The following is a 26,990-nucleotide window of genomic DNA, read 5'->3' as shown; positions in this document are numbered from 1 at the left end:
GTCTCATCCTCCTCTTATAAGGACACAGATTGGATTGGAATGGCCTCATTATAGTTTAATTTCCTCTTTAATGGCCTTATCTCCAAAAATGATCACATTCTTTGAAGGTTACTGAGGGTTAAGGATTCAACATATGAAGCTGGTGGGACACAATTCAGTCTATACAAATACCTTCCCTGAAACCTGATATATGTTTTGTTGTTTGTTTGTTTGTTTGTTTGTTTTGCAGTGCTGGAGACTGAGCCCAAGGCCTTGTCCATGCTAGGCAAGTGCTCTACCAATAAGCTACATCACTGAGTCCCTGATACATGTCTCTTGATGTCTGCTCATACCTTCAATTTAATGAATGAGCATGTAGATCTTCAAAGTAAAAATTCTTTCTCTAGACACTTTCTTTTCTTCATAGAGATTCCCCTCCAAGTTTTCTTCCTTGGGACTATTTTTTCTCCTCCAATTCTTATGAACAACAAAAGACATTACCCTCCAGCATATTAGTTATCTGTTGTTACCTACACTATTACCACTAGCTGCTTAAAATAACACATGTTTATTACCTCGCAGTGTTTGTGGTTCAGGGCTCCAGGCTTGACTTAGCTGGACCCTCTGCTTAGTGTCTCACCCAACTGTGATCAAGATGTCAGCCAGGGCTGGTTGGTCTCATCCAAGGCTGGTTTGGGGAAAGATTTGTTCCAAACTCATTCAGACTCGGCTTCAGTTTCATGACACCTGTCAGAAGTGGCCACTCTCAAGTCTTAGAGGATACCCACAGTTCCGTGGCGCATGGAACTCCTCCAAGGCAAGAGAGCAGTTCAGCAAGATGACACTAAGAACATGTGTGACGTAATCAATGCTCACATGCATTCCGTCTGCTAATCAGAAGTAAGTCACATTCACACTGAAGAGGAAGGGAACTGTACAAAGATATAAGTGCCAGAGGTAAAGATCATGGAGGCCACCTTGAAGGTCTGCTGGCCACAACTGGCTTCTGCTTTCTTGGCTTTTTCCCTCTTCCTCCTTCTGTCAGGTCTCTGCAGTCAAGGTCCTGGGCCTATCTGATGACAATAGAAATAGGGAAGGGACACGTGGGCCCTCACCCAGAGCAAGTGCCTCTTCTAGCATCCCCCTGCATGTTCAGGAGCTGTCTAAAGCCAGAGAGCCCATCCATTTTACTGTTCTAGTTCCACAAGAGGCAGAAAAACTGGGGCTGTGATGACAGTGTCAGCTGCCTGAACATCTCATGGCTGCTGCTCCATGCTCCCAGGAGACTCCAGAGAAACTGCTTCATGGTCCTTTGCATTTGCACAAAGCCCCAAGCACAGGCCACATGCCTCTGCAGCAGCCCATGACACCGGGGGTCTTATTCTGTCACCAAGAGTGCACTTATTTTGTGACCTCTCAGATTCCAAGCCCAGCGGAGGCCCAGGGCCTCATCCAATCAATCTCTCTGTCTCTGTCTCTGTCTCTCTCTCTCTCTCTCTCTCTCCCTCCCCTCTCTCAGTACTAGTGTTTGAACTCAGGGCCTTGCACTTACTAACTAGGCAGGCACTTTTCTATCTGAGCCACACCTCTACCCTTTTGCTTTAGCTTTTATTTGAATAGGGTCTTCCCTTTTTGCTTAGGCCTGCCTGGATCATGATTCTTCTATTTATACTTCCTGCAGAGCTGGGATGACAGCTGCATGCCACCATACTCACATTTTATTGGTTGAGATGGGGTCTCACAAACTTTTTTTGACTAGGCTGGCCTTGAAACACAGTCCTCTGGATCTCTACCTCTCAAGTAAGTAGAATTACCACACCACACTCAGCCCAATGTTTCTTTTTTAATCACTCACTGTTCTGACCCAAGATTTGGTACTTGGTAGATATTCAAGGAAAAAGTGGATTAACTCCATAACTTGAAAACAAATGAATGGGCTGTGATGTCAGAAGTTACAGAAATTAAATAGACAATACATTAAATACTTAGAAGAAAATGAGGTCCATACAACCCAATTCTGCTCAGTCAACCCAATTCTACTTCCTTTCCTTTGGAAAAGAAGCCAAAATAGATTTGGTGAAGTTACAGGTGACTATGTTTATTTGCAAAAGAAAAAAAATTTAATGAAGGGTATTGATAATGATAATAATTTGCATAACAGATATTGTCAGTAATAATCTACATTTGATTCTCCTGTAATGTGTGACTTTTTTTTTGTTTGCTTTTCTTTTTTCATAGAAAACCCAGAGCCTAGCACATGCTAGGCAGTCTACTACTGTGGTGCACACACAGCCCCACTTTTACATTTTAATTAAAATCAACAAAAAGACTATCAAGAGCACTAGGAGGCCTGGCACAGTGAGCCACTGCTATAATCCCAGCATTTGGGAGGTTGACGCAGGAGATCTCAAGTTCGGAGGCCAGCCTGGGCTGCATAGTGAAGCTCTGTCTTGAGAAGAGAAGAGGAGACTGGAGAGGAGGGCAGGAGAGGGGAGGGGAAGGAAGGGGAGAGGACAGAAGAGGACAGGAGAAGAGAGAAGAGAAGAAAAAAATAAAAGAACTAGGAACCCAATTCGTTCCTCAATGAATCATGCCTCATTTCCTTTTCATAAATACATGGTTATGATGCTGATGAGTCACAGAATTCAAGTTAATTCAATAAACATTTATTGAGAACCTACCACGAGGTATTGGGCTAGGGCCAAACTAGAGGTGGAAAAAGTCAAAGGAAGTGTGACTTCATTTCACTAAGGCCTTTAACAAAATGTCTCATGACATGATTGCTGAGGTGGGGACGGTGAGTGAAATGGGTTTGCAGCTGGCTGAATGGCTGTCCCCATGGAAGGATACCTGGGTGTCCATCAGTTGGGAGCTTCCCACATGTGTCACAGTCACCTCTCTCGTACCCTGCCCTAGTCAACATTTTTAAATATGGCTTAAATGAAGAAGAAGGTGACACAAAGTTTAGAGTAATAGTTAATAGATGATATAATCAAGATGCAAAATGATCTGAACAGCATGAGATTCAGCAAGGATCTTTGTAAACTTCTGTTTACAATCAAAGCACAAATTTATAGGGATTCCTGGCTTGGTAGCAGTTCGTGTGAAAAACAACTGGGTTTTTAATTGACCACAGATTCATTTTGAGGCATTAATGGAATGTGACTGATAAAAACAAAGGCTAGGGCAATTCTTGACCACAGCCATAAATCTAGTGTCCAGATAAGAGAGAGGCAGTTCAATCCTGTTCTAGTCAGACCACACTGGAGTTCTATTTTCACTTTGAGGCGTCCATTTCACTGTTGGAACATGGCACCCTTGACTCATCTTTGTGCACTCATGTTTTCTCATGCATTTTTTCCATCCTGTGTTCTAGCACACTCTCAAAAGCAACATGCTAAAATGGACAGATGAGCGTGACCTTCTTATGTGGCAAGAGGACAAACAGTACTGTCATGAGAACCAGGCTTCTTTCAGAAATTTCAATCATGCCAATTCTTTGTTAACTTACTCTTATATTGCAGTCTCCTCTCCCCGGTGACCTAGGCCTAAATTTACAGGGAATGAAATGACTGAAAATCTGACTTACAGCCATTATATATACTCTGAAAGATTCTCCCCTCCCCTTGGTCACAACACAATAATTTGTCTTTGAACTAGGCTGCTTTTACCTAGATTCCAATTCTTCCCACAAAGACTCCAGGAGACCAGCCTTGTCTAGTTCCCATAAAAGTCTAAATCTACCATTTAGTCTGAAAACTTAAATACAAAGAAAGTACCAGTGTAAGATTGTACAAGTTCCTTTTGCCCCTCCCTTAAGTACTTCTCCCTTGCCAGGAATCCATCCCAACTCTCACTTCCTCTTCCTTCCCAGCCTTAATGAGAACAGAGAGTGAGAAAAACTATAAGATAGGAAGAAAAAAAGGATAGAAAGAGGAGAAGAAGAGATTAACCCTCATCCCAAAGATAGGCCCTTCTGTTATTGCTCCACCTAATCATGGTTCTCTCCTTTCTTTGCTCTTTGTCCCCCAACCCTCATCAATTCATGTACCTGCCCAGGGTCTAGAAAGACCCCAGACTTACAAGCCCTACTCCCTCCAAAGGAGTTAATCTTAAACATAGAACCAGACCAGAGGGGTCACTTTCCAGCCCAGGCAAAGATGCCTGGCCTCAAAACTAGGTAAGGTCCAGTCTAGATCTGCACACACTCTTCTTCCCTAGCCAACAAAAGTCTCCTCCATTAATGCTCACGGAGTGGAGGGGTGAAGGTTACATTTACAAATCCAGCTCTGTGCTAAATACAGGAAATGCTTTAATTTCATTTAATATCCCCAGTAAATCCTGGGCTGTGATGTATCAATTAAGATGTCTTCCATTGCAGGAAGCAAAAAGCTCAACTGAAAATGGCATAAATGGTGAAGAGGATTATTAATTTATACACTTGAAACAATAGAAGTGGAAGAGGATTCAGGATAGGTCAATGTGGGAGTTCAACACCTTTACCAAGGGGTCCTCTGTCTTCTATCTGTCTGTCCTGGGATCCAGTGAGCGCATCTATCCAGAGCTAGCCCCTGCTGTAGTCTCAGAGTGTTTTCTTTGCTACTGGAACCACATACATCCCTATTCATATCTAGCAAGAAAACGGAAACTTTTTTCATTTTTGGAAGCAAACAGTAAACTACTGCAAGTTCATTGACCTGAATTAGGCCGGCACCCAACACGAGATCTATAATAACAGCCTGGAAATGGAATTATTTATTCTAGGTCTGAGTATTAGGAGTACAATGATGTGTTAGGGAAAGGGGGAATAAATGCCCTAACAAAAGCCATGGTAAATAACAAGAGGAGAAGGGAGTGCTCAAGACTCTCTTAGATCCATGTCATCCCAGTTTTGCAGAGGTGACATGGAGCTCAGGGAGGCCATGTCAATGCATAGTGGTGACCCAAGCTTCTCACCCTACCCTCCATCAGGATATCTTGAGCCATCAAACTAAAGAGCAACCAGAATAGTCCTCCCTTCACATTCAACCTAAAACATGTAGGTGGGAAAGGGGTCAGGGGTTTTCTGAGGTTGGGAAGATCTCAACCACTACACTGACACCAGGAGTCACTAAATCAACCACCCCCACAGCTGAGGTGGCTTTGAATCACCTGGTACCGTGCAGAGTCTGCAACCTGAAGAGACGACAAATGTATTGCCAATAATGGTGACTTCAGAGCACTGCCATCCAAAAACATTCTAGTCAGTGGTGTGGGCTAGCCTGGGAACCTTGCCACAGTTCATAACTTTGCTTCTCCTGGGGAATGTCTTCCAGGTTCCAAAGGACAGATTCACAAATAGTCTTCTGGAGCACAGCCCCATCCACTGCTGGGAACTGCCTTTGTTGGACTTGTTTATTTGGGAGAGCTGTTCTGGACTTTCACCCAGCAGCTGCCTGGCAGGAGGTAACCTGGCTTTAGCCAACAGAGGGTGGGGCCAGCCACAGAGTAAAGCTGATAGCTGCTGCTCTGAGCTAATTGGGCACCACGACACACCAACGGCTGGGGGAAGGACAGAGAATTCTGAGTCCATGGTGAGTCTTCAATAGAAGACCTCAGTCAAGGAGCCTAATTCTCCTTGCCCTACTTCCACTTGGTAGAAGACAGAGTGACACGGTTGACATGAAAGGCTTTTGCAATTTTCGAGGGCTGCTGAGTATAAATTTTCCTTTAAGCAGCTGCTGTTTCTCACTCTTGTCGACGTCTCTCACAAGGCAGCATCAGGTTTGAGTGTCATGGCCAGCCAGGGCCACACTGGCCTTGAAGATTGCTCTGATCTATTTTGAGCAATTTCACTGCTCATGGTCCTGGCAAACTTATCCACTTTCTGACAATATTTAGAGTCTGAGGTAAGTGTGAACTAGATAATGACCTTTCAAGTCATGGCACAATGTTCTGTTTAAAGCTTGAATTTCTTCCTCGTAGCATCTGCAAGGTCCTTTGACCCTTCTGCATAGCCTTCTGGAGGTTTCCCCCAAGTTTCTGTCTAGTCTTGTGGCGGGGCGGGGGGAGGGGGGGAGGGCAGGTAGGGAGGTGAATGGTGGGCAGAACTTTCATGTCTTGGGTAGCTAGGAGCAAGGGAGCCTACAAAGATGACTTCCTTTGCCTCTCCAGCTCTTGTAGCCTAATCTGAGATGCAGTGCTGACCAACTCATCTGAGGCATTTCATTCTCTCTGGACATTTTCAGATCATCCTCAAAATACATGTAAAAAAAAAAAATGTGAGCTCAACCTACCAGCTCCCCCCTCCACTCTCGTGAGTGGTTACTAGGACTTGGCTAACATTTCAAGCCTGCCATAACTGAAACAATACCATATCTGCCACTTAGCTTTAGGTGACTCACCAGGAGAACTATTTTAAACAGAATTTGTAGTGACTAAGATTACATTTGTTCTAGGAAAAACAGACTAAAGGGACAAAAGGCTAATGCAATATTTTTGAAATGCTCCTCTTAAGCTCATAGACGTCCTGTTGTATTTTCTTTACAGCATCCTAGTTACCATGCACAACAGGAGGGAAAGAACTAGTATCTAAAACACGCAAGAATTAGCCATGCTTTGACAACATCCAGCAGGACTGTGTTCATCAGAAGACAGGTTTGTTGAAATAGAAATTACCTTGTCCACCTACTCACCACAGAGCTTAATACGCACCCTTGAAGTAACATCTGTCAGGCTACAGCTCTGTAGTCACCTGTTCTATATTCTGATTGGCTTCATTTCTCTTGGCGATTACTATCCCTACTCTCTTCCCCACCCCAGAAGCAAATTGGGGCTTCTAGCTTTGACTCTTGGCCTGGGACAAGGTTTCTGGGGAGAGCAAGGAACCAACAGGTCCAAGGAATGGAGAGTTCCTATGCTTCTCAAATTGCATGTACAAGTAAGCACCAACCTCATTCTCCTGAGGGGGTTGGAGGTGGGGGTAATACCTAAACAAACCCAGAATTTTCAAGGCCTGAGAGTTGTCAAGAAAATCTCAGGTGGGGAAGGGAGGTTGAAACCATTACCCCAACCCAATCCTCCTGAGTTTTTCCTCCTGCTTGTGGTCTCTCAGCTCGCTTACCACTGCCATTATTATTTTAGCTCCCCGCAAAGAGATTCCAATATTTCTTTAGCGTTATACAAAGCCCTTCTCTGAACTCTTCTTCACACAGCTGAAACAGGCTGGAACTCTCCCAAAGTCTTGACAAAATTCTAAGGAGAACTACGGGACATAAACAAGAAAATACATGAAGCATAAACAAAGTCAAGCTTGTGTAATACATTAACAGTGGTAAGATTTAGGGAATGAGACATGGAAGGGAGAAACTTTGTACGTTATTACTTTCTTGTTTGATTATTTTTCAAGAGTCATATTTACTTTATAAGTAATACACGATGTATTTTGAGGCTTATACAGTATTAGTTGCAGTCTTTCCATGGTGTTTCTAGCTCTCGTGATTCATTCTGCACACAGACTCTTCATCTGATTCTGAGACTCTTCCTCTGGTCCTTTCTACTCCCATCCTTCCCCACAGACCTTCTGAGGAGAGAAATGAGTGATAAGATTGGTCATTCATTCAACAAGTGTATCCCTATGTGCCAGCTGTAGTGCCAGACACTGAGTAATAAACCATGACATACCTTCAGTCTTATCAGTATCACTCAAGTACCTTTTCTCTGATAGGAGAAAAGATCACAGGTCATTTCCTTAACACTTCATTTCATGGCCATCTAAAAAATTCCAGCTATTACTTTTTTTTTTTTAAGCACTTTAAATTATATGAACACACACTTAACAGGCTCCTTAATCTCTGCCAATAAAAGATCATGGTTGAGAGAATTCAGAAATACAACAATGACAACAATAGAAAGGAACTCATTTGCATACAAGTGCATCTTCCCGAAGATTGCGGAGAGGATAATCCCACTTTCTGGAATTGTGGGAGCATCTACTAATATAGTCAAGATAGGCGATCTCTGTCCTCTAGGCACCTCAGTCAGATGACGAAGGGCCCTTATCAGACCTGTTAAAACTTATGACTATGCTCTTGGTCTCCAAGGAGACACCATTTCCTCCCTCTCATCATCTAACCTGAGTCCAGTATACCCACCTGAGAGTGACCCAAATTGGGCTAACCTTCACTTTCCTGGGGACTCCTCTTCCTTACTATGCCTTGCTTTCCTCAGGAAGACAAAGATAAACATTTAGAGATACCACAAATGATCATCATCCCAAGCTACATAGCCAGTCGTACTGAGAATAGTACTGAGGGGAAGGGGGGGCACTGCCAAGGAACACTATCTGATGACACACCCTTCAGAGAACAGTCTGTGCTTGAAACTTGCCTGTGGTTATGGCTCACATGACATCATTGGCCCATGAGGAAAAGACATCCAAACCCTTAAGGCTCTTGAACTTTGCTCAGGGGTCTCATTGCCTAGAGCCCAGCACGTGCTCCCTTGGAAGATCTGGGGTCAGGGAGTCTGCCTTTCCCTCCTGAGGCCCAGCAAGGTTATTCCAATGGATGGGAAGGCAGAATTTAATGGCCTGAAAGAAGGCAACCACCCATGTGGTCCAACAGTTTATCTCAGGAAATAGCAGCCCAGCCGGTATGGAATTCTACAGACATATATTCCCAATCCCCCAAATTCCTCAGGGCACTTAGCTAAGATAAGCCAATAAATATACAACCATCCAAGAATCATTTCAAGATGTTATTCCAGAGGAAACAGCAGATGGCAGCAAAGTTTTACATTTTTTTATCCTTAGGACTAGAAAGAAAACAAAGTATCCGGGGATAATCTCATCTCTGAGTCAGTCTGCTGGCCTAGAAATGGGCACTCTGTCATCTTGTAATGTGGAGACTTTAAAGTCTTTTCCAGTGGGGTCCATGCATTTTGACAAGAGAGTCTCCCCGAAAAACCTGTTCTCCAAGCCAGAGACCTGATTCTACAGGCCAGCCAGGAAAGCAACAGGCAGATCATAGAGGCTGTCACTATGAGTCCCATACACTGTCACCCATATTGCTGGTTCCTATCTTGTTCACAATGGAGAGGCCCTCAAACAAACCTGAGTGTGACCAAGTGAAAGTCTAAGAATTCAGCATCTACCTCCCAGCATTTAAAAGATGTAATTCACGGCACCAACGTGGGAGCTAAAAAAGATGGCGGAGAGTCAGGGAGTTAATCAAATCTGTTTGTGGAACACCTAGCAATTTAGAGACCTTGGGCAGCTACATCACCACCTCACAGTACTGGGGCTGTGGGCAGCAGCACTGTCTGGTTTGGCCTCCAATGTCTTCTTCGCCTTAGTTTTTTGTGTGGCTTCCAACTTCCAAGTTGTTACTGGTTGGAAAGTTTTCATTGCCATAGCACAGCCCTGGAGTTCAGAGCTCAAGCTTTTGCTAAATTATTTTGCAAAAGGTCTGCCTTTAAGAAGTGACAGCTCAGTTTATTTCCCTCCAGATGGTGGTACTTTGAACTTTCTCAGACACACTTTAGATCGAGCTACTTCATTTCCATCCAGGAAGAAACGCTTATCTTTTCAAGAATGAAGGGAGAGAGGGGGAATGGAGGATTTTATGGTATCTTAAAAGATACAAAATGCATTAAGGAAAAAAAAAATTGAAGACCTTGTTCCTAAGATCCTAAATAGATCTTGCAAACAGATGCACTTGTGGGTTTTCTTTTTTGGAAGTGGAGTTGACAGAAAAGTGAGCAGCTCTGACCTTTTGTAAGTTATATAACTGGCTCTTCAGCATCAATCAGTGAGAAGAACATTCCTGAAAGGTGTAGAAAGATGGGAAAGCTTCATCTATTTATATAACATGTATTTTTAAAAAAAAACACATGAGTTTTTTTTTCCTTTCCTACAGAAAATTTGATTTTATTTTGACAATTTAAGGACAAACTCCACCACTCTCTGCTTGGAAAGGGTCATTGAAACTTATCTGCTAAGGAAAACATACTACAATTCCTTTGAATGTAATAAACAATGTCTTTGGGGGCAACTTGCAGCAAACATTCCAGAATTCATATCAACCTTTAATTCTCCCTCTGCGTGTATGTTCTACACTCCCCAAATATGATGTTAAATCATCTAATGCAGTGAATTGACAGCACCAGGAAAACATTTGGATTGACTGTCTGGAGTTGCCATTATTGGCTTTAATTATGACCTACTGGCTCTTGGGTCCTGAAGTATGAGACACGTGTGCCAAAATATTCATTAGAATTCCCTTCTCAGTCATTGTTCAGAAAGAAAAAGTTCCCTTCTGGCTCCCATCTTCAGTATGTTTAGTGGAGTCATTAATATGCCAGATTTTTTAAAGGATCTTTCAGAAAACAAGATTATATGCATAACTTGTATTTTGCATTAAAAAACATCTTGAAAAGGTCAAATGTCCCTTTGCTCTCATTCTATAACTGTGAAGAAAGAATGACTTTTGCAGCCATGAGGTTAACTGGTATTCTCCACCCTGGCTTCCTCCTCCAAGCCCTGCTCTCTGGAACAGACTCGATCCTATAAGCTCCGGCACTGGAGCACAGGAGAGTCTCCAGAGTTGCTGTCAGGAACGCTGGCCGAGTTTTTTTCCTGTTCTTTGATGTTCCCTTCTCCCTGAATACAAGACCTTAGAATGTTGGAGGGGGGAGTCTTAGAGATCTCTGATTCCACATTGCTTGTTTTGTAAATGATTTAGCTAAGGTGAAAGGGTACATCCATGTTCAGCTATGAGTTCTGGCTTGGAAAAAGAGAGGGATTTTGTTTTTTAAAATCAGGACAACTTTAGTTGTTACTGTTAAAGAAGAGTTGCTATTGTGTCCTAACTGCCCACCAGGAATTGACGCTTTCCTACTCGTATCATTCATCCTCACAGCAAGCCTGGGAGTTCAATGTTATTATCCCCATTTTATGGCTAATGAAACTGAGACTGAGGTTAAAGGGATTTGCCCACAATTACAAGGCTAGGAGAAGGGAGAGTCCGTGTGCACACGTGAGGTTGTTGACTTCAAAGCCTAAATCCTTTATTATTCACCCCCCACTGCCTGCCAAATGAACCGAGGCCAGAGTACAAGTCAGTTGGACTATCACGTCACTTTAATATTTCAAATAGTGAGGTAAGGGAAGAGTCCTCTATAGTAAGAGCTTGCCTGTGTCCAAGCTGTACCCACTGAGCAGAACTAGAAGAGGTCCACAGTGATCATATAGACACAACTCTTCCCCGAGCTCTCCTTGTCGTGTTGACCAGGACAGTTTACTCTTAAAAGCTTTCGAAAGACTTCCCAGCTTTTAGCAAAAAGTTGGCAGATTCAGTGTTGACAATTTGTCTTTCATTTAATAAAAAATTGGTGGGGGGAATTTGGGACAGATACTTATTTTGGGAAAAAAATAATTTGGAGTTTTGTGTTTTTTTTTTTTAAGCTCAAGGTCATACAGGGCTGAGAGAGCAGATGTGGTATGAATTAGGAAAGTTTATCTGATTCTTGTCTACAGTGGCACAGATGATGATGGGGTTATTGCCTGGAAACACTGGTTCCGCAGTGAAACATTGTTTGGGAAAGAAACTTTGACGTTTTAGAAAAACTAATAAAGTTAAGATAAAGTTGGAATGCTTCATATTAAAGAACATGAGCTAGGGACCTTCAAAGGAAACATCTAAGTTTGTTAACCTAGGTGCTAGTGGAAACTACATCCACCGAACATTTACTTCCTCCCAAAGAGAAAAATCACATACTTGGGGGAGTTAGAAAATAACCTGCCCAGTCCTGGTCCCCCAGTTCCCTCTTTGCAAATGAGGTCACTCCAACCTCTCTGCAATAGCAATGTGGTCAGGGTGACTTAAGGAGCATCACCTCTCTGTTGTGTTGTTTCAGTGTCAAGTCATGCACTTTCCCTCCCAATCCACACCAACCTCATCTCTCATCTGGACCACTGCATTAGCAGTATCTCCAGTGCCTGGAACAGGGTCCAGCACAGAGTAGACTAGTATACTAAAATACTATTGATTGATTGACTGAATGAAGGATGAAATCCTGCTTTTCTTGAATCACTGACCCCATCTTCATTCCTAACCCTTTTGTGTGACTGGTGCTGAAATTGCACCAGCCATGATACTGTGTGCCTGGGATGGCAGCCCTGCCCCGTTCTTGGTGGGGCTTCAACAGATATGTATTAGTTTGTTAGGACTGCTACAATAAAATACCAGATTGGGGGCTTACACAGTAGAAATATATTTTCTAACAATTCTGGAAGTTGGAAGTTCAAGATCAAGGTGTTGAGAAGTTTGGTTTCTTTTAAGGCCTCTCTCCTTGACTTGCAGATGGCTAGCTTCTCTCTGTGTTCTCCCATGCTCTTCTTGTAAAGACAGTCAAAAACCAAGCTTGGTGGTACCTGCCTATAATCTCAGCAATTTGGCCCAAAATAAGCTGCTACTTCAGTCTTCTCTTTGCATCCCACAGCTGGACCTCTTTGGGTCATGCCTAGGGTTTGCTTCTATAATGCACACTGCCCTGCTCTCTGACATTCCTCTTTTGTGTTGATGGGGTCTCACTATCTACCCCAGCCTGACCTCAAACTTGCATTCCTCCTGCCTCAGCCTTCCAAGTAGCCATGACTACAAGCACAAGCCACCACACCCAGCTTGTCTGCCATTCTTGGTGCCCTGTCACGTCCTGCTGTTCCTCCTGGATGCCAAACCCGCCAGCACAAGCACCTGTTTTCTGTTACCTCACCCTCAGCTGGCCTTCTTCCCACCTGGCAGCTGGTCTTCTCTCCAAACACCTGCCTCTCAAGCTGCAGTTAACCCTTCCATTTCTGGCTGTTTTACTGGATGCAGCCGTAAAGTCTAAAACAGATAAATAAACCAACTCTTGTTTTTAGTCTGTTATTACCTCTGGGTGCATTTTTGAAATAACTGAAGAACAGCAATGTGTGGGATGAAGGAAGTTGAATGACTTCACAATGATAAAATTTTATGAACACAATAGTTTTCTGCCCAACCCACCAAACATTTTGCTCAATTAGTTTGGAATGGAGCTTGAATCAGTACTTTTTTCAAAGGTCCCCATATGAATTTAATAGGCAAAAGAGGTTACTGCTTGCCAGACGCAGAAAGCTCATGCCTATAATCCTAGCTACTCAGGAGGCAGAGAACAGGAGGATCTGGGTATGAAGCCAGCCCTGGGCAAATAGTTCACGAGGCCCTATCAAGTAGCTCAAGTGGTAGAGCACCTACCTAGCAAGCGTGAGGCCCTGAGTTCAAACCCTGGTGCTTCCAAAACAAAAAAAGAAAGAGAGAAGTTACTGCTCTAACTGGCTTCCATCGGATTGAGATAGAAGATTACCAACTAGGCTTGAAACACAGAAGCCACAGGAGGCTGGGGATCCACCATCACCAGGGATTTGTGATTGTAATGGAGTGTGCCTCTGTGAGTCCGGTGCCACTCTAACCCAGAGATGGGGACCCTCCCTTCAGCAATACCAATGGAACACTTTGGTGTTCCATGCCTTGTCCTTTGTTGTAAGAGGTCGGGGAGGGCTCATTGCGTCTTCTGCCATGTGGATAGGACTCAGCAATGACTCTGCACACAGACAAGTCTCATCAGGTCTGGAGCATGACCTGCAAGCTCCTGTTGGTGAAAGAATGGCAATGGTCACAAGAACAGGTAATCGAACAGATTGGCCAGCTCAGGCAACAGCAGGACTCACTTAGACGGCAGGAGATGACCTTCAGGTATGTGATTGGCCTCCACATTGTGCTGGACTGGCTGGCCTGGAGTCTCTACCCAGGGCACTGCTCTCAGTGGCGCATCCTCCCAGGCCTCCCACTACCCCCCTACTTCTCAGAGGACTAGGGAGGGTAAATCTTTTCTCCCTCTAGCCTCTTTCAAATCTGAGGACTTCCGGCCTTCCCTTTTGATTCTCAAGGGCCTTTTCTTCTCTCAACAAAACCTGCTTCTCTGCAAATAAAAGACTGGCTTTCAAAACCATTGTTTTTGATGTAGGCTTTAAGAGGCTATTTTAAAAGTCAGAAAACTGAACATTGACTGTTTTATTCTGACTGTTTCTTTCTCTTTGCATTCCGGTTGTGCCAAACCTAATTCTCTTCAAGGCAGTGCTGCTAACTTACTAGGGGAAAGGTCAAGTGGAAAGTGTAGCAAGGAGAAGCAGGAAGACTGACATTTCAAAATTCTCTTTCCATATAGGAAATACTGCAATACTGACGCTGCACCTGCCCCACCCCCTGCCCACACCCGGGCAATCTAGGCAGGCTGCTCAGTCCTCACATGCAGGGTGAACAGGAAAATGGAGATTTGTCCCAATAATAAAAGTTCTAAATCACAATTATTAAAACATTGTTTTCTTCAACCAGTCAATGGCATGAAAGCAAAAGATAGGGTTTTGTTTTGGATTAAAGAAATGTTAGCAATATAACAATTTTGTTTGGAGTCTATTTGAAACAAATCACTGTCAAAATACATTTTTGAGACAATCAGGCAAATTTGATTAGGGTTTGCATATGAGATGACACTGCAGAACTACTGTTAATGTCAAATGTGACATGGGCAATCTGGTTATATAACAGAACTTTTTTTGTTCATTTTTTAAACAGATGCATATTGAAATATGTGGGGATAAAATGATATAAGGTCTGGGCAAAAGAAAAAAGAAGGAAGGAAGGAAGGGAAGGAGGGAGGGAGGGAGAAGGGAAGGAGGGAGGGAGGAAGGAAAGAAGGGAAAATGATACTCTGGAAACAAAGAAAAAAGAAAAGAAAAAGTAGTAGGCAAACTCATAGTAGTGTGACAAAATCATAATTGTTGGATTTTGATAATGAGTATAAACTCATATTGTCTCTATCTTTTGTGTTACTTTGAAAAGTTTCATAGTAATTTTTTAAATTATTAACCTAGTACAGGAAAGGACAGAAGAAGCAATAGAAGGCAATAAAAGGAAGCTCTACTCTGAGGGATCCAACATGTCTGGCTTCTACACTCGCCCCAATACACCAATTAAAGAGCCCAGTAGTGGTGAAGGTCAGAGAAGGAAATTTATTAACATGTCAGCCACATACAGGAAAAGGGAGATTAAACATTTCAGCCCATCTTTGTGGCACTGACATGAGCTTTAGGTTAAAATAGAGGAAGAATTGAGGCAAGGGACAAAAGGTATGTCTAACTGAGCAGTTCCAGTCAAAGGTGTAGCTTCGTTGATCATTATCTCAGGATTGGTCAGGAAAGGCTTGTCGAAATAAGAAAGTCATTGGTACCTGGAGGCAGACTCAATCCTGTCACAAGATGCTTATCCATCAGCCCTGTCTTTCCTGGAATCCGAGATGACTGCAGAAGACAATGGCTCAGAGCAAAGGAGACAGACGCACAATAAAGGCAGAGCATTTGCAGGTCCAAGTGAAGAGTCAGCGTTTTTAGCAAAGGCAGTTTCTAAGTACCTGTTATAGACCAGAAACAGATTCAAATACATACTATTGAAGAAGGCATTACATTACTGATTTACAGGCAGATGGCCCCTTTCTTCAAATGAAACCTGACATGGATCCTCAACATAGAAATCAAAAAGAGGGACTGGAGGTGTGGCTCAAGTGGTGGAGTGCCTGCTTTGCAAACACGAAGCCCCGAGTTCAAACCCCAGTCCCACTACAAAATAAAATAAAGCTTACAGAAATCAAAAAGAGGGGCTGTTCCACTGGGAGCTGGAGAAAGAGTCTTTCTTGCCCTTGTTTCTCCAGGAAACTTTGGAAATAACTCAGGACAGGTGACTATAAAATGCAGCTTGAAAACCTGCCTCTTATTCACTATGCATATTGAATAACTGGCCAACAATTTGGGTGAACAAAGAAGTTAAATCCTTGCTGCACATTATGTATCAAAATAAATTCCATTCACATTCAAATATTTAAAGTATGAGGGCTGGGGTGTGGCTCAAGCAGTAGACTGCATTCTAGGCAAACAAAAGGCCCTGAGTTCAAACTCCAGCACCAACAACTAAAAAAATTTAAAGTACCAAACAAAGTCATAAAAGTATTAGAACAAAATAGATGGATGCTACCACTGGATGGGATATGTCTAAGATTTAGATATTGCCCCAGGCACAGCAAAGGAACCTCAAAGATTAGGAAGATTGCAAAGAGTGATTTATTAGCAAAGAGAAAGTACAGCTGAAGACACAAAGCAGGCAGTTTGGAAAAGGACTGCCTGCCTCAAAGTCATTGGGGCTAGGTTTTTGTTTGTTATGGTACTAGAGTTTGAACTCAGGGCCTTACGCTTGATAAGCAGGCTCTCTATCACTTGACTCGCACCCCCAGCCCTTTTTGCTTTCTGTATTTTTTTTAATAGGGTCTCAACTCATTCCTGAGTTGATCTGGACTGAGATCCTATTTTTATGTCCCACATAGCTGGGATGACAGGCACATGCCACCACACCCAGGTTTTATTGGTTGAGATGGAGTGTCTCAAACTTTTTTGCCCAGGCTGGCTTTAAACTGCAATATTCCTGATCTCTGTCTCCCGAGTAGCTAGGATTATAGGCATAAGCCACATGACCTGGCCTCTTGAGGTTTTTATTATCCACTAGGGCACAGTTAGTAGGTGGAGCAAAACTAGGGTCCTCCCCTTGTGGCCTTCCCCAAATGGTTTGGCAACTGCATAGTGGCTACCCAGATGTGGGAAGTCATACATCTTTAAAGTTGAGAGGGTGAGAGCAGGCACCTGTGCATTGATCCTTTTACCTTTCCTGGTTTAGCACTGCCAATAGAAGGTCATAGCCACTCATGGCACATGGTTGGCCTTGATATAAGAAGCATACTAGATAAGGTTATAGGGCCATTATTTTTTTAATTAGCGTATATTAACAATACAAGGGGATTTCATTCTGGTAATTCCACACATGTGCACAGTATACTTTGAACAAGTTCACCCTCTCCATTATATTCCTACTTCCTCCCTCCCCTGTTTTTCTCAGTTTTGAGGGGTTCCATCGTGCTATCTTCATCTATATGTGTAGCATAATTCTATCCTCTTCACCCCTCAGTATTCTTTCTTTGCTCTCTCCCCTCTAAGGCTGACTGTCCTCCCCCAGACCCTCCCCCTTTCACATTCATGTCCCATTATTATTCTCGTCATCGTCATTTTAGGTCTAGGTTCCACAAATGAGTAAGAACATGCTTGGTTTATCTCACTCAACATGATGATCTCCAGTTCCATTCATTTTCCTGCGAATGACATAATTTCATTTTTCTTTATGGCTAAGTAATATTCCATAGTATATACATGCCCCATCTTCTTTATCCATTCGTCAGTTAGTTGAAAGCTAATTTCATAGCTTGTTTATTGCAAAAAGAGCTACAGTAAACATGGGTATGTTTAGTGGTTTATATTTTTTGAATATCTGCCGGAGTGGTATGGTGAGATCGTAGGTAAGTCTATTTTTAGATTTTTGAGGCGCCTCCATACTGATTTCCATACTGGTTGTACCAGTTTACATTTCCAACAATAGTGTATGAGTGTTCCTTTTCCAGGGCCATTGTCTTAATTGTTGGTCACCTAGGATTTTATGATTCCTCCTCTGTAAAGGGAAATGGATCTTGTGGGCAGGAGCATTTCCTCATTCCTGCTCATGTCTGCCTATCTAGTTGCCCTAAGCTAAGATAGTCTTTTTTTTTTATAGTACTAGGGTTTGAACTCAGGGCCTCATACTTAGTAGGCAGGCACTCTACTGTTTGAGCCACTCTGCCAGCCCTTTTTTGTGATGGGTTTTTTTTTGAGATAGGTTTCATAAATTATTGCCGGGGGCTGGCTTTGAACTACCATCTTCCTGATCTCTGCCTCCTGAGTAGCTAGGTAAACAGGGGTGAGCCACCGGCACCCACTAACATATTCTTAAATATTGAGGTAGAGAAAGACTTGTAAGCAAGCCAACAAAGATATAAAGAAAAATATTTGTTTGTTTATTTTAGAATTTTGCTTTAGGGAGAGGTTCTCTTGATTTGGTTACAAAGAAACTTATTTCAGGATGAAAGAAAAGGAACTGAGGCTCACAAAAGCAAATGCAAGACCCCAAAGGGCTTTACCATAAATGTGCTTGTGCATGGTTTATAGACATCAAATCAAGAAATTAATATTAAAAAAATGGTCCCCATCTGGTAATAGCTGGGGGCAATTAAAAGAAGTAAACATAAGCCTTCCTGGAGAGACTCACTCAACCCAGTCCACTCAGAATCACCATAGAGCAATCTTTTTTTTTTTTTTTTGGATGGGACTGGGATTTGAACTCAGGGCTTCCTTTGCAAAGAAGGTGCTCTACCACTTGGGCCACACCTCCAGCCCTAGAGCAATTCTTAATAACATTAACTCAGAATTCCAAATCATAGTAAATAGGAAGAAATAAAGCATGATGAACAAGATGAATAACAAGAGTTATTAGAATAAAACTATAAACTAAACATTTTTAAGTTACTAAAGAGATATAAAGTACAATCTCAAAAGTATGAGAAAAGAAAAAAAATTTTTTTAAAGTATCAGATGATTTTCTTTTTTTTCCTATGCTGTGTGCTTTTTTTTTTTTATTTTATTTTATCGTTTATTCATTTACTTACATGTGTATACATTGTTTGGGTCATCCCCCCTCGATGATTTTCCAAAACAGAGGATAGGAAGGTAAAACAGGTCCTGTCTGGGGGTTGGTACCAGTGGGAGGGGGAGGATCCAAGGAAAGGGTGTAGGAAGGTGAATATGGTGGATATATTATGTATGAAAATGGAAAAATGAGACCTGCTGAAACTATTCTAAGAATGGGAGGAGGATGAGATAAAGTAAAATGATGGAGGGGGTGAATTTAACTATGATATATTATAGGAACTTTTGTAAATGTCACAATATATTACCAGCACAACAATAATATGATAATAAACAAAAAAAAATTTTTAAAACTGAAGGGAAAGTTCCAGGAATGAAAAATAATACAATAATAAAAAAAATTTAAAGGTATCAGATGATATAACAAGGAAAAGAAAGACAAGGCTCAGTACTGCTAAGGATAAAGGAAATTGACATTCAATTTGCAAATAGTATTGACGTACTATTTGCAAAGATTAAAATTGATCAAATGCTTCAGCAACCAAAAAAGGACATACCCATTGACCTAATAATTTTTCTTGCAATAATCTATTGTAAAATATGATCACAAAACTGCCCAATGATGCTTATTAGGGACATTTTTAGTGGTAAAAACAGGAAAATCTTATTGTCCAACAGCAGAGAAATAAACAAATTGATATTTTCATCTGATGAAATACTGTGCTGGAGATAAAACTGATGTCATATGTAAATGTATTTATTAGCACTGAAAGCTGTCCAAGACATACAGATGAGTGGAAAAAGCAAGCCAGAGATAAACATGATCCCACCTCTTTTTAATTGTCTGGCCCATTAGGAAAAGTTCACATTACCAATAAACAAGTGTAGATATGTCACATTTCACTAGCAATAAGTCATGAAAAGTTAAACAACATTACTTTTATTTATTTATTTTTCAGTGCTGGGGATCAAATCTAGGGCCTTGGGCATGGTAGGCAAGTGCTCTACTACTGAGGAACATTCCAGCCCTAACCAATGTAAGAGGATCTATACTGTATTTGTCAGGGCTCTCCAGAGAAACAGAGCTGATGGCAGATGAATGGATGGATAGATAGATGACTGATATGTAGATAGATGGATGGATGGATGGATGGATGGATAGATAGATAGATAATAGGTAGGTAGATAGATAGATAGACAGATAGTAATTGACTCACATAATTTTGGAAGCTAAGCCCTAAAATATTCTATCTGCAAGCTGGAGAACCAGGAAAACCGGAATATAATTCAGTCTGAGTCCAAAGGCCTGGGAATCAGAGAAGCTGAAAGTGTAACTTCCAGTCTTCAGGGCCGGGTTGCTGCTGGTGTAGGTCCTAAAGTCCGAAGGCCCAAGACCAGAGGGTCCAATGTCTATGGGAGGAAGGAAATGAAGGTCCCAACTCCAGAGAGGTAAGTCACCTTTTCCTCCTCCTTTTTGTTTAATTCTGACTCTCAATAGACTGGATGGTATCTGCCTGCATTGGTGAGGATAGAGCTTTACTAAGTCTGCTGATTCAAATGCTAACCTCCTCTGGAAACAGCCTCACTGACACATCCAGAAATGTTTTACCAGCTAGCTGGGCAGCCCTAAGCTCAGTCAAGCTGACACATAAAATTAACCACCACGTATGCCAACCAAGGTTGGCAAGGACGTGGGGACATGGGGACATGGGAACTCTTGTGCACTGCCAATGATGAAAATACAAACTGGTACAGACATTTTATTATTTGGGGTTTTTTCTTGGTTGTTTTTGTTTTTCTTAAACATGATCTTGCTATGTAGTCCAGGCTGCCCTCCAACTCACAATCTTCCTGCCTCAGCCTCTCCAGTTCTAGGATTACTGGCATAATGCATGCCACATCCTGGGTGGTACAGGCATTTTTAAAAGCACTCTCACACCATTTTGCATCATCTGTATGTAGAATCCTTTTGACTAACTGATGAAATTTCTGGATCTATATCCCCAACAAATTCAAATTCTTAAGAGGTCACAAAACTGGTCTGCACATTATATGTGGTAGTTGGCTGCTGGAGGTAACCCAAGTGTCCCTCATTAAAAGACAAGAAAAGTAAAATGTAATAGAATTTTGCATGTGTGTGGAATGAGAAAATTAGGAAACAATCAAAAATTTGACACAGTAAATTTGCATGTTAAAAACATCTAGTTGCGGGTTGGGGATGTGACTCAAGAAGTAGAGCATCTGCCCAGCAAGCATGAGGCCCTGAGTTTAAATGCCAGTACTGCGAAAAGGCAAAAAAATCAACAAACAAAACAAAAACCCATGTAGTTGTGATAATACTGCCAATTTTACATGATTACATGCATAAGTACATATATCAAACATGTTAAGGAAGACTTCTATGGAGGAAACAGGAGAAGGTATGAAAATTAAAGGACAAAAAATGAAATATGAAAACAATAAAGGAGCCTTGCACAGACTGGCCTTCCACTGAGTGAGTTTGATTAAGCTCTTCCCACCTACGGTTCATTTTTAAAACTATGTTATATGTATACATATAACTGTAGTAAAGTGTCTAAGAGGGTATATACTAAAATACTAACAGTGGTTATCTCACTGAGTGCTATTAAAGGTGAGTCTTTTCTTTTTGCTACACTGAATAATTATTGTGTAATGAGTGAAATGCATTTTCTTATATTTTAAAAATTCATCTTACTACTCAGAGCTACTTTCTTGCTGTTGGATAAACGCATAATAACCTTCTAAAATCAGCTGCTTGTGTGGCCACAGTCATTTTATTGTTTTTCCAGAATGTTCCAAAATAGCTCTGGAGCAAGACAAGTGGGACCACCAGATAGCTATCTAGCCTCACCCTTCTTCCCATGCAAATGAACACCAAGCCTCCAACCCAGCTTTGGCAGAAACCTCTGTGGGCCTCAGGAGAACAAGGGCCTCTCCTTCTCTGCTGGGGATAGGAGGGGCAGCCCTCATAACTCTCTCAGAGGCGGCTCAGAACATCCTCTGAAAAGCTGCCTTGAGCAGCAGCTGCCAAGACAAAAGGTCCCACCTCATGAGTGGAAACTCTATTTGCAGCTTTGTAGACACAGGTGTTCTTCCAGGCGACTTAAGACCTACAGTGTGGGACTGTGTTTGGCCAAGAATAGCTCAGAAGGCCTGCTCTCAGAAACCAGCTCTTGAGGCCTCCAGTGTATGTTCTAACTATATTTGGCAATGCAAACCAAAGAGGTCAGTGGCTTAACTAAGGGGAGAAAAGGCTATTCCTGATTTATAATCCCTGCCTTAAACCAGAACCAAGAATTTAAAATTTACTTCATTTATTTCGCACGTATCTAGCTTACTGCTGAAGACACTATCTTTCCCCATTCTACTAGCCCCCATGGGAATCTGTCAGAACCACAGGTGCAAATCACCTACCCAGGTCATCACTGAGTAGAGGACATTTGGGGACAACTGGCTTGAGAACCCAAATGTTAAAATTATCCCACTTCTTATGTCTTCATAGCATCAAAATAGCCTGCGGCACTTGGGTACAAATCCAGGCTCCACCACTTAGAACTCACTGTGTGACCTTGGCCAAGTTACTTTCTGTCTCTGAGGTTCAGTTTCCTTATCTACAAGCAGAGATAATACCTACTTGACAAAGCTGCTGTAAGAAGTATATGAGATAAGGGATATAAAGTGCCTAAGAGAGTATCTGACACCAGACAAGCGCTAAAAAAAGAATCAGCTTCCATTTCTCCACCTCTCTCTCCCCTTCACCCTTAGCTGTTCGACCAAAGTGTTGACTTTTCAAGAAATTGCCTGGTCTCCTTGGTTGATTACAAATGCATGGTAGTATTCCCACAGCCAGCAACGGTAGCTGCAGATTTAAAAAAAAAAAGTGTGACTATTCTCAACTGCAGACAGGTCGAATCAGCTCACAAATGACTCATCACTCTTGATAAATGATGAGTTCTTGGCATCAAAGAGTCCTATCCTGATAGGCTTAGCACCTTACTGAAAAAAAAAAAAACCAAAACACTGGCTGAACAGTTTACAGAGAAGGGTCCAGGGTTCCACTGTGACCTTTAGTTAGTCCTGAATATGTACCAGGCTGATTATAGGAGGGTTTCTGTCTGCTCAGAAATGTTGCCAGCCACAGGGATGGTAGCAGGAAGGACTCCAACTGAGCAGCTGTCTCTTTGCTCTCAGACTTGAACCCTTTCTGCTTCACTTGTCTTTGATTCCCTGAAGTCATAAGACTCCCTCAGCAGAAGGCTAGATGCCCATTCCCTACTCACAGAAGCCTTAAGCTAGTGCCCAACCTGCCTTTGGCAGCTTTGTCTGGTGGCTGACACTCTTGCCAGGGTGAGGTTTGGCTGGAGGGTTCTGTGGCTCAAACTCTGACTCCAGGAAAAGGGTGTTTAATCTTGAGTCACTGTCTGTTAAGCCAAAGTGGTCTCTGCTCTCCGCAGGTTTGGTAGCCCCTGCAGGCCACCCAGAACCCACTCCTGCACAGACGTTGCATGACTAGTGTTTTTTGTCACTCCTTCATTCTTCCATACTTTGTACCTTTCCATACTTGGCACAGGTCCCTCTAAGTGAATATTTATTAAGAGGTCCTTCGGGTCAGGAGAGTCTGCTGCTGCATTTGGAACACTCTCAGTGAAGCTCACAAAATTCTTAAGATCAAGTAGGACACTGAACTGCATGGGACATACACTGTCAACAGCCAGGTGCCCACAATTGAGGTCTTGGATGGAAATTCCCTGTGCTAGGGTCTATTTCTTTCTATACTGAGACTGCTTCTGAATCAGGTTGTCTTGGATCTAGACCTAGGACCAAGTCTTTCTGTGTGTATGCAGCTGCTTCTGCCATCCTAGCCCTTACTAGAAGGCCCTGAAATGTGCCATTGAGACAAAATCCCCAGTAAGAGATAGACCACCCTAGAAAAGCTTCCATCTTCCAAACCACTTCCAGGTTCTCCTCAAAAGGGAGGTTTCTCTGATCACCTAGAGGCACAGACATTTCAGCCATGCTTTGAAGTGGAAAGGCCAGCAAAGTGGACTCCAACGTAGATCTTCAGGTTATTGACTGAGACAAATTGAAAATATAGATCAAAATCAGGGGAGCCTTTTCCTTAGGCAGGTATTGCCTCACCTTACCCCATCCTCTGTCCTAATCGTTCCCATGTGCCCCTCCACCTCCCCCGTGCCCTTCCAGTCATTCAGTGAGGGCTTCGTGCTTAACGCCTCTCAGCGGAACCAGGACAACCTTCTAAGATGATAACGCACACAGAAAGCAAGGAAGAGGAAGGAAGGAGGGAGGGAGAGAAGGGAAGGCCAGAGAGAAGTGGAGAGAACATGAAATAGGCTTGGGATGGAGGAAGGAAGAGGAGAGCAACCAGGAGAGGCGGAACAATGAAGGTCTCAGGCCGTCGGAGGCGCACGGTTCCGGCTGCACGTCCGTCCCGCCCGCCTCCGGCCAGCAGCTGCACGCCGCGCAGCGTGTGGGCGCTGAGTCACTGTCCCAGAACTGCGAGCCGCCGCGCAGGTCGGGGGAGGGGGGCCTAGTTGGCATCTGCATGCTGTTTTTTTTCTTTTTTTTTTTTTTCTTTCCTCTTTCATTAAGGCTGTGTGCTGACTCCCACGTAGGAGAACTTATTAAACCGCACGTACCACCTCATGGCTGTTGGGGCGCATCCGTGGCGGCCGGCAGGGGGCGCCACAACCTCGCTTATGCGCCTGCGAGCTTTTGGGGCGCTCGAGCTGAGAGGACTGAAGTTACTGGCTGCAGATTTCCCGGAGATGTCGGAACATCTTGCAGGAGTTAGGTGCTAACTTTAACACCCGCAGCTGCAGGATGAGCTCTCCATCGAAGAAGACGCAAAGACCAGCTCAACTCTCCGAGGCGGGCTTTTCCCGCAGGGTTCCGTGAGCAACTCTAGAAAACTGGGACTCCGTTGCGCACCCGGGGTCCCAGGCTCACCTTCCTCCGCCTGGTCTGGCCGCCACGCGAGGCGGTGACCTCAGGCGTCTCCGCGAAGCCCTGACCCTCATCCAGAACACGCGCTCTACGTGTCCCACGAGATCAGAGCTCGTGACAACTAAACCCGCGCAGAGAGGAGCAGGCACTGCTGTCCCACTTTCCCAAACCAGGCGGCAAGGACCAGGACCAGATTCCTCCCTAGATTCGTGAGCCGAGAATGAATCAGCATTGAGACAGTTTATTGGTTTGCTGTTCGCATATCACCCATTTTATGTAAATAGATTGTACAGAGACAAGATGTTTCCTTCTTCCACAAGCGGTCGTCAGGCACTCTGTCACACACACACACATGCACACACGCGCGCGCGCCACGAACCAGACGTTACACCGCACCGAGACATTCATTTCTTAAAATAGGGGGAGGGGACAACATAATTGCTTTAAAATGCCCTTAATATAATATATAACGTACAAAAATATCTCTATATATTTGAAGTTACAAAAAAAATCTTGACAGAAACAACTTAAATATTGATAGTTACCTCTGTATGTACAACACGCATTGCACTTTTCCTCTCTAGGTTTTGGAAAGTTCAAGTAATACTGAGGCTTGAGCCCCGGTGGGGTGATACCCCATGAGAAATCAGTTTGCGGGCGGAGAAGGCAGGGACTCGGTCCCCTGCCCCGAGGGTCTCGGCATTTAGTTGTTTGTCCTCTCCGTGAGCCTGGCACTCCCTCGGATCCGAGCAAAGGGAGCGCTGCCCCTGAAGGGGAGGGGGCTCTGCCAAGCCTGGGCTGATGGCCGAACGGTGCCTCTCGGATTGGAGGTTTCTCAGCAGGACTGTCTCAGCCTGGTTTCAGTCCCAAGCCCTCTGCTTCGGGAAGCGCCAGCGGGACGCTTGAGCGACTGTTCAATGCTGCCAGGGGCACCTAAATCCTAAGGAGGTCCTCTAGTGCTTGGTGCACCCGGGCGGCCGGAGCTGCTCGTGCCTGTGGCTCGGAAGACACCAAAGTCCGGCGGGCCTCAGGCAGAGATCGCCGGCGCCGGCGGCCGTAGCCTTGGGGGCTGATCTTGTTCCTGGGGGCTACGTTGTCCTTGTCCTTGTCTGTGAACTGGTAGATCTTGTGAGCCAACTTCTGCACCGTGCACGTTCCGAAGCGACAGCCAAAGGTGCGGAGGCCCTGGAAGTTGTTCATGCTTTGGCGATAGCGCTTGACTCGGATGCGGGCGGCGTCTGGACTGCTGGGGAGAAGGAAGGTAATTTGAGACCCCATCAAGCGGGACTTTGGCCCCAGTCACCGGGGATGCGAGCCATTATAGGACCCTAGAGAGCTGGAAATTGCTCCGGCCATCCGAGCTGCAATCCAGCCTTGAGTATCCCCGGGATCAGGATCTTGGTGAGCGGGAGATCACCGGTGCCCTGCACCGGGCATAGTTACCTGGCTTGGGGGCTGCGAGAGGCGCTCTTCACGTCCTGGGACCGAACAAGAGTCTGGATAGGCCCGGCCTTCACTTCAGCGAGCCCGGTGGGGTAGCTGCTGGACACTCGCAGTTCCCTCTTCCCACGACTCAGAGCCCACTTATTCCATCTAGAAAATACAAGCAAAATCCTATTAGCATGTGTCCAAGAGAGGTCCTGGCCTGCTCCCCCTCCCACGTCTAACCCCTCGGGACAGTTTCCCCTTGTCTGCCAGGTACCGGGACTCACTTCTTTCGGAACTCGGACGCCACGTCCAGCCGCGCGGTATCTGCGCCCAGGAATGCGAGTGAGCCCAGGAACATCAGGGCGATGGAAACTAGCTTCATTCTGGCGAGGTGCAGACCCTGGAAAAGGAGAGAGAGGAGCGGAGCATGAGTGCCGGGCCAGCTGCACCGCCCAGGCGGGACACGAAGGACGCGAGGGGACCCCGGTGCAGACAGACCCAGTCCGCGCTCTGCTCAGCGCAGTAGCTTATCTCCCCCCGGCGCAGAGAGGCGCCAGAGGCGTTTGCACCCGCCCGGCGGGTGACAGGCCCTGCAGGGGAGGCCGCTGCACAACACCAGGCTCTCAGAAGTTCCCTGCATAACTCCTTGGATCTCTGGAGCTCCAGCTGTGTGCATGAGCTGTACCTGGGATGTGGGGTGTACCCCGCGGAGGACCCCCCCAAAGTGGGCTGTTCCCTCACCCAGCGTTCCCAGTTTTGGGCCTCAGCAAAGCCCCTACCCCCACCCCTCTGGGCCTGCGGCACCTACCTGCTAAAGGGGTGATTGGCAAGTACTTGGAAGAGAAAGTCCGAGACGTCCCTCTGACAGAGGCGAAACCTCAAAGTCCAAGACTGAGTGCGATGAGAAGCCAGAAGTGGTAAGGCTGGAGTTGCTCTGTCTAGTGTCACCAAGAAACCACTGAGTGGCTAGCTCCGGTTCCTGCGCTTT

The 26,990-nt window shown here is 44.2% G+C and overlaps 1 protein-coding gene and 3 long non-coding RNA genes across 5 annotated transcripts; 1 reads left to right on the top strand and 3 right to left on the bottom strand.

The window, feature by feature from the left end:
• Positions 1-5,509: 5,509 nt before the first annotated feature.
• LOC141410833 (uncharacterized) lies at positions 5,510-20,714 on the top strand. The gene is made up of 3 exons (XR_012435590.1): positions 5,510-5,867; positions 6,508-6,615; positions 19,848-20,714. It is a non-coding gene; the product is annotated as an uncharacterized lncRNA (long non-coding RNA).
• Positions 7,260-8,382, bottom strand: LOC141410832 (uncharacterized). Its single transcript, XR_012435589.1, has 2 exons — positions 8,112-8,382; positions 7,260-7,540 (listed from the first exon to the last, which is right to left on the bottom strand). It is a non-coding gene; the product is annotated as an uncharacterized lncRNA (long non-coding RNA).
• LOC141421475 (uncharacterized) lies at positions 11,023-15,761 on the bottom strand. The gene is made up of 3 exons (XR_012446018.1): positions 15,676-15,761; positions 15,268-15,447; positions 11,023-13,629 (listed from the first exon to the last, which is right to left on the bottom strand). It is a non-coding gene; the product is annotated as an uncharacterized lncRNA (long non-coding RNA).
• A 4,085-nt stretch (positions 20,715-24,799) lies between the features above and the next one.
• Positions 24,800-26,990, bottom strand: Adm (adrenomedullin). 2 transcript variants are annotated; one of them, XM_020169295.2, is made up of 4 exons: positions 26,811-26,990; positions 26,287-26,402; positions 26,018-26,167; positions 24,800-25,817 (listed from the first exon to the last, which is right to left on the bottom strand). In XM_020169295.2, exons 2-4 carry the CDS (start codon positions 26,382-26,384, stop codon positions 25,508-25,510), a joined length of 558 nt encoding a protein of 185 aa, XP_020024884.1. In that variant the 5' UTR covers positions 26,385-26,402; positions 26,811-26,990; the 3' UTR covers positions 24,800-25,507. The 2 variants fall into 2 exon arrangements, with proteins under 2 accessions (XP_020024884.1, XP_020024882.1); XM_020169293.2 differs by having other exon boundaries at positions 24,800-25,820; positions 26,811-26,983.

Source organism: Castor canadensis, chromosome 1, assembly GCF_047511655.1.
Source record: "Castor canadensis chromosome 1, mCasCan1.hap1v2, whole genome shotgun sequence".
NCBI lineage: Eukaryota > Metazoa > Chordata > Mammalia > Rodentia > Castoridae > Castor > Castor canadensis.
The sequence above is the reverse complement of the archived record's forward strand: the minus strand, read 5'-3'. Positions and strand labels throughout refer to the sequence as shown.